Raw genomic sequence first — 16818 nt, forward strand, 5'->3', positions numbered from 1 at the left:
TAATATTCCTTGAGCATAATGTAATTGTTGCAGAAGTAGCTTTAGTCTTATTCAAAAGTAAGTAACTTTTCCACTCGAAATCCTGTAGTGACTTGACTGCAAATATTTCAAACTTATTGTTGCAGAAAAGCATCCTTTTATTTTATGGTGTAATACACAAGAAAACATTTTCATAACATGCTCAATTTTATTGATGTTGAAACAATGAAACAGTAAGAATTAATTCTTTTACCTAATATAGTTGAAAATATCTGTTAACAATCTTGCCATCTCATGCCACTCTCAAAATACTACCTAGTGGAACAGCAATTACATAGTACCCTAAACAAGTTAGAAAATTAGACAAAGATCAATAGTTACCAACTCTAAACAACAACAACAACAAAAAACTGCTGTTCATTTCTTTCAGAAGCAATCACTACATCCAGATCCTGAATTACAGCTGGTTCCTCACTGAATCCCATTCAGTAATCAAAATAAATTTATAGGCCTCTATTAGATAAGAAGCCTTTCTATATCATATTAAATAAATCCATAACATTTTCTTGAAGAAATTAAATGTCCTCAGAACATTATCTTTAATGTCAGGATTACAGATTGTTACATATTGCTGCTTTTATATAATGCTCTAATCAGATCCAAATTAGATTCCAGTGCTCTGGTATATGCCTCAGTCAGCAGTTTTTTGAATTGGCTTCTCCCTATGCACCATAATACCTTACATATTGTGCTAAGAGCCTTTTTTTGAGTCTACACAGAAGCCTACAAACACCTCTCATAAGCTAGCACAAATCCTGAGAGTTATGCAGCCAATATAAGTAGTCTTGTAAACCATCCAATGCAGACACAGCATGGGTTTGTTAAAGAGAGGTCTTATCTGACCAATTTTATTGGATACTATGGTCACAAAAAATATTGATATCATATACTTGGATTTCAGGAAAGCTTTTGATACCATTGCACATGGAAAACTGCTGTACAAATTGGAGCAGTACGGCATTAAGGGCGAGTGGCTGCAATAGCTAAAGGGATGGTTGAGTGGGAGATGACAGAGTGGTAATCAATAGACACTGCTCTTCATGTACTAATGTTACTAGTGGAATTCCACAGGGTTCGGTGCTGAGCCCATTGCTGTTTTGTGTATTCATCAATGATACTGGTGAAGGTACATCAGGCTTAATATCCAAGTTTGCAGATGATACAAAGGTTTGCTAGGTTGTTAACAACAGTAAAGACAGTATACTACTGCAACAGGATCTAGATAAGTTGGGCAAATGGGCTGAAAGTGGCAACTGAAGTTTAACAATGACAAATGCAAAGTACTGCATATGGGTAGCGGTAGCCCAAAAGGAACGTACCAACTGTGTGGTACTAAACTCAGGGAAGTGGAGAATGAAAAAGACCTGGGGGTAATTGTGCAATCAGATATGAAGTTTGTTGAGCAGTGCAGAAGGGCTGCCACAGCAGGTCATGGAGTCTTGTAAATGATATATATATATATATATATATCTATCTATAGGAATTTTGCTAGCAGGGACAAGGTGATTATCACATTGCACAAGGCAGTGGTCAGGTCACACCTTGAGTACAGTGTACAGGTCTGGAGGCCTCATTTTGGAAAGGATGTAGAATTGCTAGAACAAGTACAAAGAAGGGCAACAAGATTGGTGAGTGGAACAAAGGAGTGCTCTTACCAAGATAGGCTTAAGTTCTTCAAATTGCAGCACCTGGAGACTAGGCACCTGCAAGGTGATCTGATTGAGGTGTATAAGGCCTTGAATGGGTTGAGCAAGCTCAATGTTGATGGGATTATTCCTCTTGCTCAGATTACGAACCTGAGGGAGCATAGATTCAAATTGAGGAAAGACAGTTGTAGAATAGATGTCTGGAAATTTGCCTTTAGCCAGCCGATAGCTGATTACTGGAACAGACTTCCATCTGTTGTTGTGGTGGAAGTTGATAGCTTAAATAAATTTAAGGCTGAGCTAGACAGGCATTTGGAGTGAATGGATAGGTAAAATGGGAGGGTTTTTTTTTTTTTTTTTGGCTGATGCTGCATAAACTTGCTTTCTTGCATCATATGCCTCAACTAATGCTAACATGTCACTATTTCTTCAAACCTTAATGGGAAGACCTAGAAATAAACCACTTCTTCAGCGGGCATTTGTCTACAAAAACTAATCATGTAAATCATATAATGGAGTGTGGATTTTAATAATGTACTTCCAGACATTGAAACAATTTATGCAACTAGGGCAAACTCCTCTTGTAGATTGTGACAATTGCTTTCAATACTGGATTATTTTCATCCAGATCATAGCTATTGTGCTGTCCAGCTCAGTCTCTTACGACTTGGTTTGAGCAGTACAATTGCATCAGTACAACAAGCATTGCAAATTCTAAACATACAAAATCTGCGTCACCACCCTTTGTGCTTTGGAAAGGTGGAGATTTTGATGATTATGATAATAACATCTCCCAACAACTCCTATTGGAATGCAGCATGTAAACTTCAGAATTTATGGCATATTTCTAGCCTTGAAGAATATTAACAAATTTTCACTTTGAAAAACCATTATACAGACTCTTTCAGTGCCATGTATGCTCTTCATTGCACACACTCTTCCGGTCATGTCTTAGACTGCATTAATAAAATATATATATATACAAGATGTTTCAATTAAAATGTACCACGGTTTATCTCACTTGTTTTTCAGGAGTTAGAGGCAGCAAGCCGGGTGGGTAAAGTGCCTGCCTGGCAACCCAAAGGTCGCGGGTTCGAATCCTGCCTCGGGGGCTTGGATCAAAGTACTGCAAAAAACCTTGGGAGGTGCACTATGGCCACAGAAGCCGATGCGCCAACAACTACCAAAAAAAAAAAAAAAAAGAGGCAGCAAGTTTATATACTAGCTGATCTGGAAGTCTACTTGAGAGTTACCGATAAGTTCAGTCCAGTAGCCTATCTAGTGGTCGTCAGCTTGCGAACACCATTATAGAGCATTATAGAGCTAAAAATGTAAGGAAGTTTGGATCTCACCATGATATCCATCCTTAAGTTCAAAAGACATCAATCATACTGTATGAGGGAAGAGATGGTTGCCATAGCTTTGCTCTGGAGACTAAACATGGGTTCAAACACCACTTCAGACCTCCAGTAAGCAAAGTCGTGGTATTTCACTGGTTGATGAGATCCATCTCAAATTTGATGAATTTGAGGTATTGCTCAAAACATCAAAGGCAGATATTGTTGGGATATCAGAGACGTGGTATCACACAGATATAAGGGATGCAAAACTGCAATTTGGGGAGTACAACGTCTACAGAAAGGATAGACAGGATAGGAAGGGGGGAGGGGTTATGCTATTAGTTAAGAAACACATAAAAACCAAGGAAGTGAAGCCAGTCGACATCGCTGGACAGTGCAGTGTTGAGTCAGTTTGGTGTGACTTAAGCATTGGGAGATCAAAATTGAGAGTAGGAGTGTGCTATAGGCCTAATGACTCTGATGAGTATAATAAGGAACTGTACAGGGAAATAGAGTGGGCCAGTAAATCAGAGAGTCTTATAATGTGAGATTTTAATTTCCCAGATATTGACTGGAATTTGGGGGCTGGTTACTCACACACTAGCAGGGCTTTTGTGGATTTATTGGATGATTGTTTTCTACATCAGCATGTTTGGGAGGCAACTAGAGGGAGTAATACTCTTGATTTGATTATCAGCAGTGATTCTTCATGCATTAAGAATCTGCAGATAAATGAACCACTAAGTGGCAGTGATCACAGCGTGCTGAAGTGGGATTTACTCAAAGAGGTAACTACCATTAGGGGTAAAGGGAAGGGTTATTGCTTCCGTAAAGGCGACTACGATGGACTGAGACAGTATTTAAATTCTATACAGTGGGACCAACTGATGATGTTACCAACAGCAAATTCAAAATGGGAAGCATTCAAAGAACTTATCTTGGAAGCTACTAGGCTTTACATACCAACTAAGAAATATTGTTCAAGGTTTAGGCCAAAATGGATGTCAGATGAACTAATGAGGCATATGGCAGAGAAGAAAAATGCATGGGATACTTACAAATTAACACATGACACAGAAGCCTATGATAGATACAAGTTGATATGCAACCAAGTTACAAAGGAGGTTAGGCAGGCGAAGGCAGATTACGAGAAATCCTTGGCAAGGGATGCAAAGAAAAACAGCAAAGAGTTCTTTACTTATGTAAACTCTAGAAGGAAGGGGATGAATCAGATTGGTCCACTTGATATTGATGGGTCAACTGTTGATGATCCTGCTCAGGTAGCTAACAAACTAAATGAATATTTTGCATTGACATTCACACATGAGGAGTTATTCAGCAAGGGGAATGCCAGAGGTGTATTCAACTCTAGCAGTAAGCTACAGAATCTTGAAATAACTGGGAGTAAAGTGGAGGAGAAACTGTTGAAGATAAACACAAGAAAGGCACCCGGGGTGAATGGGATCTATCCAGTTATATTAAAGGAGGCAGCAAAGGAAGTAAGCAAACCCTTAGCCATAATTATGAGAGCTTCCTTGGACTCAGGGGAGGTACCCATAGACTGGAAATGTGCAAATGTGACCCCAATTCACAAAGGAGGATCAAAGGCTGACACAAGTAATTATAGACCTGTGAGCTTAACTTCTGTTCCAGGAAAATTAATGGAGGCACTGGTTAAAGAAGCACTGCAGGATCATTTAGACAAGACTTCAGTTATAGCTCAGACACAGCATGGTTTTGTTAAGGGAAGTCTTGCCTGACCAACTTGATTGGATACTATGATGCAGTCACAAAAGAACTGGATGCAGGGAATAACTTTGATATTATATACTTGGATCTTAGAAAGGCTTTTCATACTGTTGCACATGGAAGACTGCTACACAAATTGGAGCAGTGTGACATTGGAGGCAAATTGCTGCTATGGATAAAGGGGTGGTTGAGGGGGAGAAGACAGAGAGTGGTAATCAATGGACACTGCTCATCGTGGACTAATGTTATTAGTGGAGTCCCTCAGGGTTCAGTGTTGGGTCCATTATTGTTTTCTGTATTTATAAATGATATTGATGATGGTATATCAAGCTTAATGTCCAAGTTTGCAGACGATACAAAGGTTGGCAGGGTTGTCAAGGACACTACTGACACTATGCTGCTGCAACAGGATCTGGAAAGGTTGAGCAGATGGGCTGAGAGGTGGCAAATGAAGTTTAACATTGACAAATGTAAAGTACTACACATGGGAAACAGCAACCCCAGAGCAACATATCAACTCTGTGGTACTACACTGACAGTGGTAGAGAATGAAAGGGACTTGGGGGTGGTTGTGCAGGCAGATATGAAGTTCTCTGAGCAGTGCAGACGGGTTGCAAGTGCAAGAGTAGCTCATGGAGTATTGTCAGTGATATACAGGAAATTTTCCAGCAGGGATAAGGAGGTGATTATTCCATTGTATAAGGCAATGGTCAGGCCACACCTAGAGTACTGTATACAGGTCTGGAGGCCTCATTTCAAGAAGGATGTAGAGCTGCTGGAACGAGTACAGAGAAGGGCAACAAGATTACTGAATGGAACAAAGGGGTGCTCTTACGAAGAAAGGCTTAAGTTTTGCAAATTACAGTGTCTGGAGACTAGGCACCAGCGAGGTGATCTGATAGAGGTGTATAAAGCCTTGAATGGTTTAAGCATGCTCAATGCTGATGGGATTCTTCCTCTAGCTCAGAAAAATCACCTGAGAGGGCATAAATTCAAATTGAGGAAAGACAGATGTAGGATAGACGTGCGGAAATTTGCCTTTAGCCAGCGGGTGGTTGGTAGGTGCAACAGACTTCCGTCCCTTGTGGTGGAGGTTGATAGCCTAAATAAGTTTAAGGCTGAGCTGGACAGGTATTTTGAACGAACAGAGGGGTGAAGTGGAAGTGGGTTTTTTTTTTTTTTTTGGCTGATGCTGCATAAGCTTGCTTTCTTGCATCAAATGCCTCTACTAATGCTAATCTAACACCTAGTATTGCCTAGTAACACAGGGGCGGCATTGTTCCATGTGATAACCACTGGTATGCTATGTGTCTCATTTCAGGACTAGCACATGGGGGTTATACCTATGGTTACTAACAGTTGCACCATTGTGAAGATGCACAAGTGAGTTGATCTGACTGGGTGTTTAAGGCTTTGAATGGATTGAGCAAGCTCAATACCGGTGGGTCCTCTTGCTCAGATCTCACACATAGAAGCAGCAGAAATTCAAATTGAGGAAGGATAGATGTGTGGAAGTTTGCCATTAATCAATGGGTGGTTGATCATTGGAGGAAAAAACTTCCATCTGTTGTTTTGGAAATTGATAGTTTAAATAAATTCAAGGAAGAACTAGACAAACTATTGGAGGGAATGAATAGGTGGAATGGGAAGTGTTGTGGTTTTTTATCTTGGCACTTCTAATTACCATCATTTTTCATTGCTAATTTTAATGCACTTTTCAGTCATGGTTTTCAATTACGTCTCAAAAAAAGGATAATTCGTGAAGTGCAATTTTCATTTGCAATATTTAACTAGGTGGTTGGAGTAATTTCATATACTATGTGCAGCTTTCGGAAATATCTCTTAATAATATTGCCAGAAGATTAGTTCTTTTAGGTGATTCTGAAAAATAACTAGACATTCTGTTTATATTTTGAAAAAAAAAAAAAATATCAGATAAGGTAAAGAAAGCCAACACAAGAACCACGGGAAACTTTTAGCAGTCAAAAGCGTTTCCCTGTACTGCAGCTTCTCCCTGCATTCTCAGTAAATAGATGGTGCATGTTATCGGTAGTGGCTGTAGAAGTCGATAACGATGTATTGATTAGTTTTTTCTTATTATTAAAAGCAGATTATTGGAGTTCAATAGTTTTGACATTTACTTACGGGTACACCCTCCACACTGCCTCAGTCTTGTGGTGTTTATCCCCACTTCCCGCTGTTTTAACCCAATATGAATATGACTTCTATAGACGGTGCATGTTATCGATAGTTGCAGTAGAAGTTTTCCTATTGGGTTAAAACATTGGGGATAAACACCCTAAGACAGAGGCAGTCTGGAGGGTGTACCTGTAAGTAAATTTCAGCTGTGAAGGCATTACATTCACAAACTCCAATAATCTGCTTTTAATAATGAGAAAAAACTAATCAGTACATTGTTATCAACTTCTACTGCCACTACTGATAACATGCACCATCTGTTTACCGAGAATGCAGGGAGAAGCTGCGGTACTGGGAAACACTTTTGACCGCTAAAAGTTTCCCATTGTTCTCGTGTTGGCTTTCTTTACCTTCGCCAAAATATTTTGCACTCTTATAGTTCCGAATGCTTGCGAAAGAACTAAATTTAACATGCTCACAACAATGAACAAAGATCATGCATGGATATTTTTCCCTTACTCTTGACTTCAACCCCTTCAATTTGCCCTCTGTTGTAGCAGTATCGCCATAAAACCAATAAATCATTATCCTTAGTAATATACCACAAAATGGTTGACATTTGTGAATAATTTGACATATCTGAAGTCTCATTTAAAAGAACTGTAAAAAATTTAGCCTGATTGATTTCAGTTTGTATTTCATTCAACATAATCTTTTTAACTGCATCTATCAAGTCATTTTAAATTCTGTTGGATAGCTGTATTTAATTGGTCAATCACATTGACCAATTCAATTTACAAGTTCCATTATTTTTGGAAGCATCAGATTTAGAATAATATGAAGTGACAATTCCTGGCAACCTAGGAATATAACTACATCTATCAGTCTTTGCAGAATATATTTATTTTTGCTAACCTATTCATTATGCTGCTTTATATACACTCTTTTTTTTCTCATCCAAATGATTTTCAGATTGATCCAAGATTTTATTTCTTTGAGATTTTTCATGTTTTTGCAAGCCGGTATATAAATTGTTTAAATCACCGTATCCTTTTTCATTCCAAACAATTTTTCTGAAGAAAGCAGCAAAAATGGCCAGCAGAACAGTTTACCTAATTTTGCATTTCCAGTCAACTATGTTTTTTTTCTTGTACATGCTTCTCTGAAAATAGCAAATAAAATTCTTATCTTCAGTATGCAAATTTGGTAATGGCATTGGCCTACCATTTATCACTATTCGTTTTTTTCTCTTCAAATTCTCTCTTTGAAAAACTATTATTCAAAAGTTCTGCAACTATTATGGATTATGTAATCAAATTCATATTTATTAAAACATCTATTTGACCAAAATGCAAATACCATCAAAAAAGCCATTGTAAAACTGAAGCTACATGATACCTCATAACATGGGCAGTACTGTGCTGCATATATGTGATATCATCATGTAGATGACAGTGATCCTTTTCTGCGTATGTGAGTCATGCTAAGACTTTTTAGCTTTTTTCAGAGTTGAGAGGGAAATTTTAGCTTTCTTAAACCTCAAAAAGGGATTTTTTTGTATATTTTCTGGCTTCATTATTTGAAAGGGGGCTTATAATATTGAATATTGTTTTAAACAAATGGTTTGAATTTAGTAGCAAGTGAAAAAATTTTTGCTATTAAAAACACATGAACAGAAATTTAAACAGTGCTTGCTATTACTGATCATGTAGTCCATGACTTAATGCCTGGAATGCATGCTACTATTAAACATAAGTCTACTAAACACAAAATTATTTTTTTTCCCTTCTTGAGTGTATTAGCCTTTCAGTTGGTTTGCCTCTTTAATGAGCTGTCTCCATTTCTTTTGGTCTTGTGTTTCGTTTCTGCGTAGCTCCGAACCCTAGTTTCCTTCAGAATAGGAAAGGCTAATAAACATGAAATGTAGAAATATTATTGAACATGTAAGTTTCATGTTCAATAGTATCAAAAGCCCATTAGAAATCAAAGTAGTATATGAAGCCAAAATTAATGTATCCAGTTCCTTTATTACTATGTCATAACTAATAAGGTTGGTATGACGAGATCTCCCCTTAATGTATGCTCTGATTTCAGTATGACAACATTCCTGTCAAGATGATCCTGTAAAACACTTTAAATACTGATACCATTATTTCCCCTGGAGCAGAATTCAAGCTTGAGGTATGTAATTACTCACTTTGCCCTATGATCCCCTTTTTGTGTATAGGAGACACATTCCAGATTTCCTGTCTAGACGGACTTCCCCTAAATCCATAATTTTGGTTCTGTTAATATAATTGGGTGGATTCCAATCAGCCGCAGGTGCTTTATTTACTTTTAAACTCAAGAATTCTTTTCTACTTTATTTTCAGTTATCACAAAATCATTTAGCTCTCAGTTATATAACTTGGTATGCTTCTGGTATTCCCATCCTTGAAAAGCTTCTTCGTATATGAGTGTAGATGCAAGCTATTCGGTTTTTCAGCAATATATGAATGGGATCATCAATAGTCATGCCAATCAAATCTAGGAGACGAATTTAGTTAATTCATTCCTTTCCTTCTAGTGTTAATGCAAGTAACGAATACTTTTCTTTGTATTCTTAGCTAAAAATTTCTCATCTGCTTTAGCTTGCCTAATTCCCCCTCATGACTGATTGCAGGCTAGTTTATACTTACAGTAGGTTTCTGTGTGGCAGAGAAGAAAAATGTGAAATGCATATACATAAACTAGTCTGTAATCAAGTTGCAGATGAGGTTAGGCAGATTAAGAGAAGTCTGGCAAAGAATAGCAACAAAAAGATTTGCATATTAACAGTAGAAGGAAGAGGTTGAATCATATTAGGCCACTTAATGTTAATAGTTTAACTGTTGATGACTATCCTTATGTTGCTGACAAACTGAATAGGTATTTTGCATCTACACATACATTTACACATGAGGAATTCTTTAGGGAAGGAGATGCCAGAAGTTTATCAAACTCTAATGGTGAGCCAAATGATTTTGTGATAACTGAGAGGCAAGTGGAACAGAAATCGTTGAAGCTAAGCAAAAGTGCCTGGGGTGAATGAGATCTTTCCAATTATAGTAAGGAAGACAGCAAGGGAGGTAAGCAAACTCGTAGCCATAATTATGAGAGCATCTTTGGATTCAGGGAAGGTCCTTATTTACTGGAGTGCAAATGTATCCCAGTTTACAAAGGGGGTTCAAAGGGTGACAAATAATTATAGACCTGTTAGTTTAACTTCTGTTCTGGGGAAAATAGTCGAGTCACTGGTTAAAGAAGCATTGCAGGATAATCTAGACAAGACTGCAGTAATAGTTCAGACACAGCATGGATTTGTTAACGGGAGTCTTGTCTGACCAATTTGATTGGATACTATGATGTGGTCACAAAGTAACTGGTTAAAAAATATTGATATCATATATTTGGATTTCAGGAATGCTTTTGTTGCACATGGAAAACTGCTGTACAAATTGGAGCAGTATGGCATTAAGGGCGAGTGGTTGCAATAGCTAAAGGGATGGTTGAGTGGGAGACGACAGAAAGTGGTAATAAATGGACACTGCTGCTCTACATGGACTAATGTTGTTAGTGGAGTTCCCCAGGGTTTGGTGCTGGGCCCATTGTTGTTGTGTGTATTCATTAGTGATGTTGATGAAGGTACATCAGGCTTAATGTCCAAGTTTGCAGATTATATAAAGGGTGGAAGGGTTGTTAACAACAGTAAAGACAATATGCTACTGCAACAGGATCTAGATAATTTGGGCAAACGGGCTGAGAAGTGGCAACTGAAGGTCAACATTGACAAATGCAAAGTACTGCATATGGGTAGCAGTAACCCAAGAGAAATGTACCAACTGTGTGGTACACACTCAGGGAAGTGGAGAATGAAAAAGACTTGGGGGTAATTGTGCAGTCAGATATGAAGTTTGCTGAGCAGTGCAGAATGGCTGCCAGAGCAGGCACAAGGAGGTGATTATCCCATTGGTCAGGTCACACCTTGAGTACTGTGTTCAGGTCTGGAGGCCTCATTTTAGGAAGGATGTAGAGTTGCTAGAATTTTCAAGTTGCTGAATTTGAAAATTAAAAGTAGAAAGAAGGGCAACAAGATTGGTGAGTGAACAAAAGGGTGCTCTTACCAGGGTTTTGCAAATTGCTGCACCTGGAGACTAGGTACCTGCGAGGTGATCTAATTGAGGTGTATAAGGCCTTGAACGGGTTGAGCAAGCTCAATGCTGATGGGATTATTCCTCTTGCTCAGATTACGAACCGGAGGGAGCATAGATTCAAATTGAGGAAAGACAGTTGTAGAATAGATGTGTGGAAATTTGCCTTTAGCCAGCAGGTAGTTGATTACTGGAACAGACTTCCATCTGCTGTTGTTGTTGTTGTGGAAGTTGATAGCTTAAATAAATTTAAAGTTGAACTAGACAGATATTTGTAGTGACCAGATGGGTGAAATGGGAGAGGGATTTTTTTTCGCTGATGCTTTATAAGCTTTCTTTCTTGCATCATATGTCTCTACTAATTCTAATGTCCACCCCTACACCCGAAGACTTAACCAGTACTTCCAATTTTTTCAAATCTGTTTACAATGCTCTTAGCACATTTGCATATAATAATATACAAACAAAAAGAAAATCGGATTACCTTAATTGATACAAATCTTACTTATAGAAACAAGTATATGTGCTTGTATATTATTATATATACAGCAGGCCCCCGTTATAACGCGGTTCGCTAAAACGCTGTTCATATATTCTAACCCGTATCTGACTATAACGCTGTCACAGATCACTATAACGCTCTTTTGCAGATTGCATTTTTGGCATATTTAACGAAATCGTTTCATTTGATGTAGTCGATAGCTTAAAAATGAATAGCAAAACAGCATTAAAATGTTTCCCACGCCGACTTCAGAAATTTTCCCACGCTCAGTGAAATTTTCTCGCATACTAATTTAATTGCAGTACAGTGGCTTGTTACGTAGTTCTGAGATCAACATTTTAAAAAATGATCAAGTATATTGCTTGTAATATTTGCGTTATATGCATTTATCCGAAGTCTAGTCATCACTCACTACAGTATTAGACATCGTGCGTAACGGACAGTTTACTTGAACATTGTATTGAAATTAATGCAACCAACGCAGTTACATTTTCAAAGAGTTAATAATGGCCGATAAGAATGAAAAAGCAACAACGTCTGGGCGCAGTACGAAGACTATAAATGTAAGAAAAAGACTGAATTTGAAAATTAAATTAGACATTTTGAAGCCAATCGATTCCAGTCAAAGACAAGTGGATGTGTTCCATAATTTAGGATATGCAAGTTTAACTGTAAGAACAATTATAAAAAAATAAAGAATTAATTTTAGCAGCGGGAAAGATAGCTGTTCCATTGCAAGCAACTAGGGCTAGGCCGGCTATTAGGATTGAAATGGAAAGACTAACTAATTTTATTGAAGATAATATCCAATGCAGAATTAAGTTAAGTTAAATACTATAAAAAAGAGAGAGAGAGAGAGATTAGCCAATATAATGATCTGAAGAAAACTCACTCAAAAAAAAAAAAAAAAAATGTGGAACCATTTAAAACTAATAAGAGCTGGTTGAATAGATTTAAAATCCAGGGAGAAGCCGCAAGTGCAGATCAAGGAGCCGAAACTTTCAAAAAAGAACTTGTTAAAATTATTGAAGAGGGGTATTATGTGTTATACTTCTCAACAAGTTTTTAACATAGATGAAGCAGGACTTTTGCGGAAACGAATGCCTAAAAGAAGTTTCATATTGGAAGAAGGAAAAAACATGCCAGGTTTCAAAGCGGCGAAGGATCGGTTGACTTTATTGTTGGGTGGTAACGCTGCGGGGAATTTAAAATTAATGCCCCTTTTAGTTGATTTGGAAGAGGGCCAAAGTTCAACCCAAAATCAACACTTTTTCATGATTAAATTTATCAATTAAATTAAATCAATTTAGATCAATTAAATTCATGATTTTAATTGGAAGTTTAAGTTTAATTTTGATACCTAAGTAGTTACCACATAATTATATACGTATGTAATGCAGAATATTTTATATGTACAAATATTTGAATGTTAAATATTTTGACTGACATTTGTGCATCTTTTCACTACCGTTTATTATTGATTAGGACATATCCTATGGCGCCGACTGCAACTCACAAATACATGTTACCTTATGGGAATGTGGCACTCGCTTAGCGCGGATTCACTTAGCGCTCTGTTTTTCTGGAACGAATTATCAGCATTAAGCGGGGGTCACCTGTATATTATTTGTAGATATATGTTACAGTGCTAGAACAGGGTGATGACTTCATGAAGTGTGCAGTTTTAGACTGTATTTAATATAAGTAACTGTGTTAATTTATTAAAAAAAAGTATTTAATATGTTGGATAGGACAAATTGTCTTTTTACAGTTGCAACTCCTGCAGGGAAGTGAGGGGGGGGAAATTGGATGGGTCAACTTCCTGCTTCCCTACAACTATGGGCTCACTGCCTATACACAGAAACCTTCCCATTTCAACCATTCATTAGTTCTGCACAAGCAGAACTCCTGTTTGTGCAGTTCTGCCTGAATTTATTTGAGCAGTCAACTTCTACAACTTTTTTTTTTTTTTTTTTATGTATTTCATTTTGGAAAATAGCTGTTCATATGTATAGTTACTCATCATTATTAGACATCTTAGAGATCATGATTGGGAAGATTATATAGGAGGATATAATGGTGCTTTTCATATTTAGTGCTGAGACAGCTTAATCCATGAGGTGTTTGTATATAATATCTGTGAATTGCATGTATTCTCTGGCCTGTTTAATGGTTTTTCTGGATAAAGAAAAAAAACAAAAATTTGTGCTACCTTAACTAGGATTGAACTTTGGTCTTTTCAACCTAGTGTGTAAGATTGTTATTGTTGGATTTTAGAAGCACCGGCAGTTTAGGTCATATTGTGCCAGTGCATATTACATCTGTACAGCTGTGTGTGTATTCCCAGTGAAAATCCTAATTCTTTCTGTCTGGGTTCTGCTAATTAGTCTCAACTGAAGAGTATTTCAGACATTCCTCCAGCTTGATTCCTATTCTAAAGTTCTTGATAACCACCTTCAAATTGATGCAGTCTACACAGATATATCTAAGGCATTTGATAAAGTCCTGCACGAAAATCTTCTGGAAAAGCTTAAGCAATATGGTATCCGTGACCCTTTGCTCTCATGGCTACGCAGCTATATTATGCATCGTTCCTTGAGTGTTATCGTCAATCAAGTGAACTCGGACCATTTTATACCACTAAGGGGAGTACCTCAGGGCTCTCCCCTAGATTCTCTACTTTTCATTATTTTCATAAATGATCTTAAGATCTACTCAGCGGTGAAGGAGATAATAAATTCTCTCTGTGGCTGTCTCTGAATGGATTGTGTCTGCTAACCCCTCGAAGTGCAAAGTAATCTCTTTCTCATCCTGCAGATCTCCACAACTAATAAATACGGAGTACGTTATTAACTCTGTGATCATCGAAAGGTGTGACCAAGTTAACGACTTGGGGGTTCTCTTCTCCAGCAGTGCCAAATTCGATGCCCATGTTCTTAAAATCACCAGAAAAGCATTCAAAACACTGGGATTTATCAAACAGAACACCTACAACTTCAAAAACTACAGATATGCTGTCATCCTTTATAAAAACTATAGTTCTCCCAATCCTTGAATTCAGCTCACCCATCTGGAATCTGCATATGAAAACTTTAATTAACAAAATTGAAGCAGTCCAAAAAAATTGTCTGTTACCTTACATTCCATAATCCTCTATTTTATCACACAGTGTACTATGAATCGCTGTGTGATTACTTTCATCTGAAGCCTCTGTGCACTAAAATAGTTATTGCTGACATCACCCTTCTAGCCAAAGTAATCACTGGAACTTATGAAGCATCTGATATCCTTAGTAAAATAAACTTCAGTGCTCTTTGTAGACCAGTCCAGGAACCTTGCACTGTTTCGCCTTGACTTTGCTACCTGTTCGGTGGACTGAACTTTGTGAAGTTTAGTCCACTGAACAGAATTAGCAAATGACTCTCATTGACTTCTTTGACAACTCCCAATCACTGATGAACTCCGTCCACAAGTTTGCCTCTTCTCTTAAACTGCAAAGTGACGAGCTCTCATCTAATTATTATAGTTTATTTTTTTTTTTTTACCTGCAACTTAACTTAATGCAATCCACTTTTGTATGTATGATTTTAATTTTTAAATCTATATCAATGTTTATCTTCCTGTTTGGATTTCATATTATTGTTATCAATTGCATTCATTGTTCTGCTCTCAGACACACTGTTAATGGTTACCTGTTGTCTATCTTGTTGTTGATAGAAAAAAAAAAAAATATATATATATATATATATATTCCTCCCATGGAAGTTGAACCTTAACCTCTCCAAACAAGTGACGTGGCAAAATCTCTATGCTAGCAATGAAGTATAGAGGAAGATGAGGTTCCACTCACAATTTCGGAGAAATGATAGAAAATTTTTTCTATTACTGGTCTGTCAGATGCCATGTTAGTCAGTTAAGGCTATTTATTTTCAGAATGAAAAATTATCTTAACATCAATATTTTGTAGTTTGTGGGCCTCAAAAGTGTTCACATACTTTGGTCTGTTTCTTGTGCCATAGATTACCTATTCCTGATTTTCAGGATACATAAAAAGACAACATATCATCATTTTTAATTTGACAAGTCTTCCAAAAATAGCTTTAAATTAACGTAATGATAATTGATGATGAATACTTTGCTCTGTTTCTTGGGCTGTAGGTTACCTATTCCTTATTTATAGGACACATAAGTAGACAATTATCATCATTTTTAATTTGGCAAGTCTTCCAAAATTAACTTTAAATTAATCTAATGATTACAGGAATGAATGAAAGGTTGTATGCACTGTGCATTTTTCAGTATATGCAAATAAAAAAAAGCATAATTGCATAATTTAAACGTTTTCTTCATGGCTCATCCAGATTCCACGATATTTGGGAAAACCGTATATCACTCTTCTAAAAAAAAAAAAAAAAAAAAACTGATATTTTCAAAATAACAGCATTTCAAATTAACAAACTAGTTCTTCCAACTGGCACCCTCTAACGCTGATATAATTCCAGCCACCCTAGAATATTGATATAAAAACATAACATAAATAAATAAATATGTATATATTACTGTCATCAAATTTTGTAAAAATGAATTATTCATTTGTTTCATATTATTTCTTTGGATGGACTTATAATGGTAATTACCTAAACTGAATTAATCACTTAAAACCCTTAAAGTTTAATTTTATTTTAATCTTTCATATAAAATTAAGTTTAAATAAGCAGATCACAAAATTCCTGTCATTATATTGAGATTGGTTTTTAGACTGTACATAAGATATAACACATTTGTGTTTAATTTATTTACTTGGTGAACTATTTCCTGTGACTTTATTATTTATATCACTTTCATATATATATATATATATTAGTTTGATTGCTTAGATTACTTAAATTTTTGGTATCTTTTTTATAAAAAAGATACCAAAAATTTAAGTAATTTAAGCAATCAAACTAAAATACATCAAGCACGTATAATAGTCCAATTGCCACATGGCAATGACATTAACGTAGCAAGTGACCAATTAAAAACAATCTATTAGACACTAACTAAAATAATAAAACACTATATATATATATATATATTTTTTTTTTTTTTTTTTAATTGCCAAAAGAATCAAAAATTAGGGAATAAAATGCTCAGCCACAATTGGATTTGATCACATATGTAGCAAGAAATGACAGCATGGACTACTTATAATACCATTACTGGTATTATAAGCAGTCCATGATTTAGTACCA

At 36.5% G+C, this 16818-nt stretch overlaps 1 protein-coding gene across 6 annotated transcripts in view; it reads right to left on the bottom strand.

Moving 5' to 3' along the window:
* Positions 1-15987: 15987 nt before the first annotated feature.
* Positions 15988-16818, bottom strand: part of Pex23 (tectonin beta-propeller repeat-containing peroxin 23) — an 851062-nt gene continuing 850231 nt past the window's right edge. For all 6 annotated transcript variants that reach the window (XM_090377810.1, XM_090377813.1, XM_090377811.1 and 3 more), the window contains one exon: positions 15988-16091. In XM_090377810.1, the coding sequence (XP_090233936.1) occupies positions 16035-16091 (57 nt within the window). In that variant the 3' untranslated portion in view covers positions 15988-16034. The remainder of the gene's footprint in view (positions 16092-16818) is intronic.

Source organism: Mastigoproctus giganteus, chromosome 7, assembly GCF_048544385.1.
Source record: "Mastigoproctus giganteus isolate SK-2022 chromosome 7, ASM4854438v1, whole genome shotgun sequence".
NCBI lineage: Eukaryota > Metazoa > Arthropoda > Arachnida > Uropygi > Thelyphonidae > Mastigoproctus > Mastigoproctus giganteus.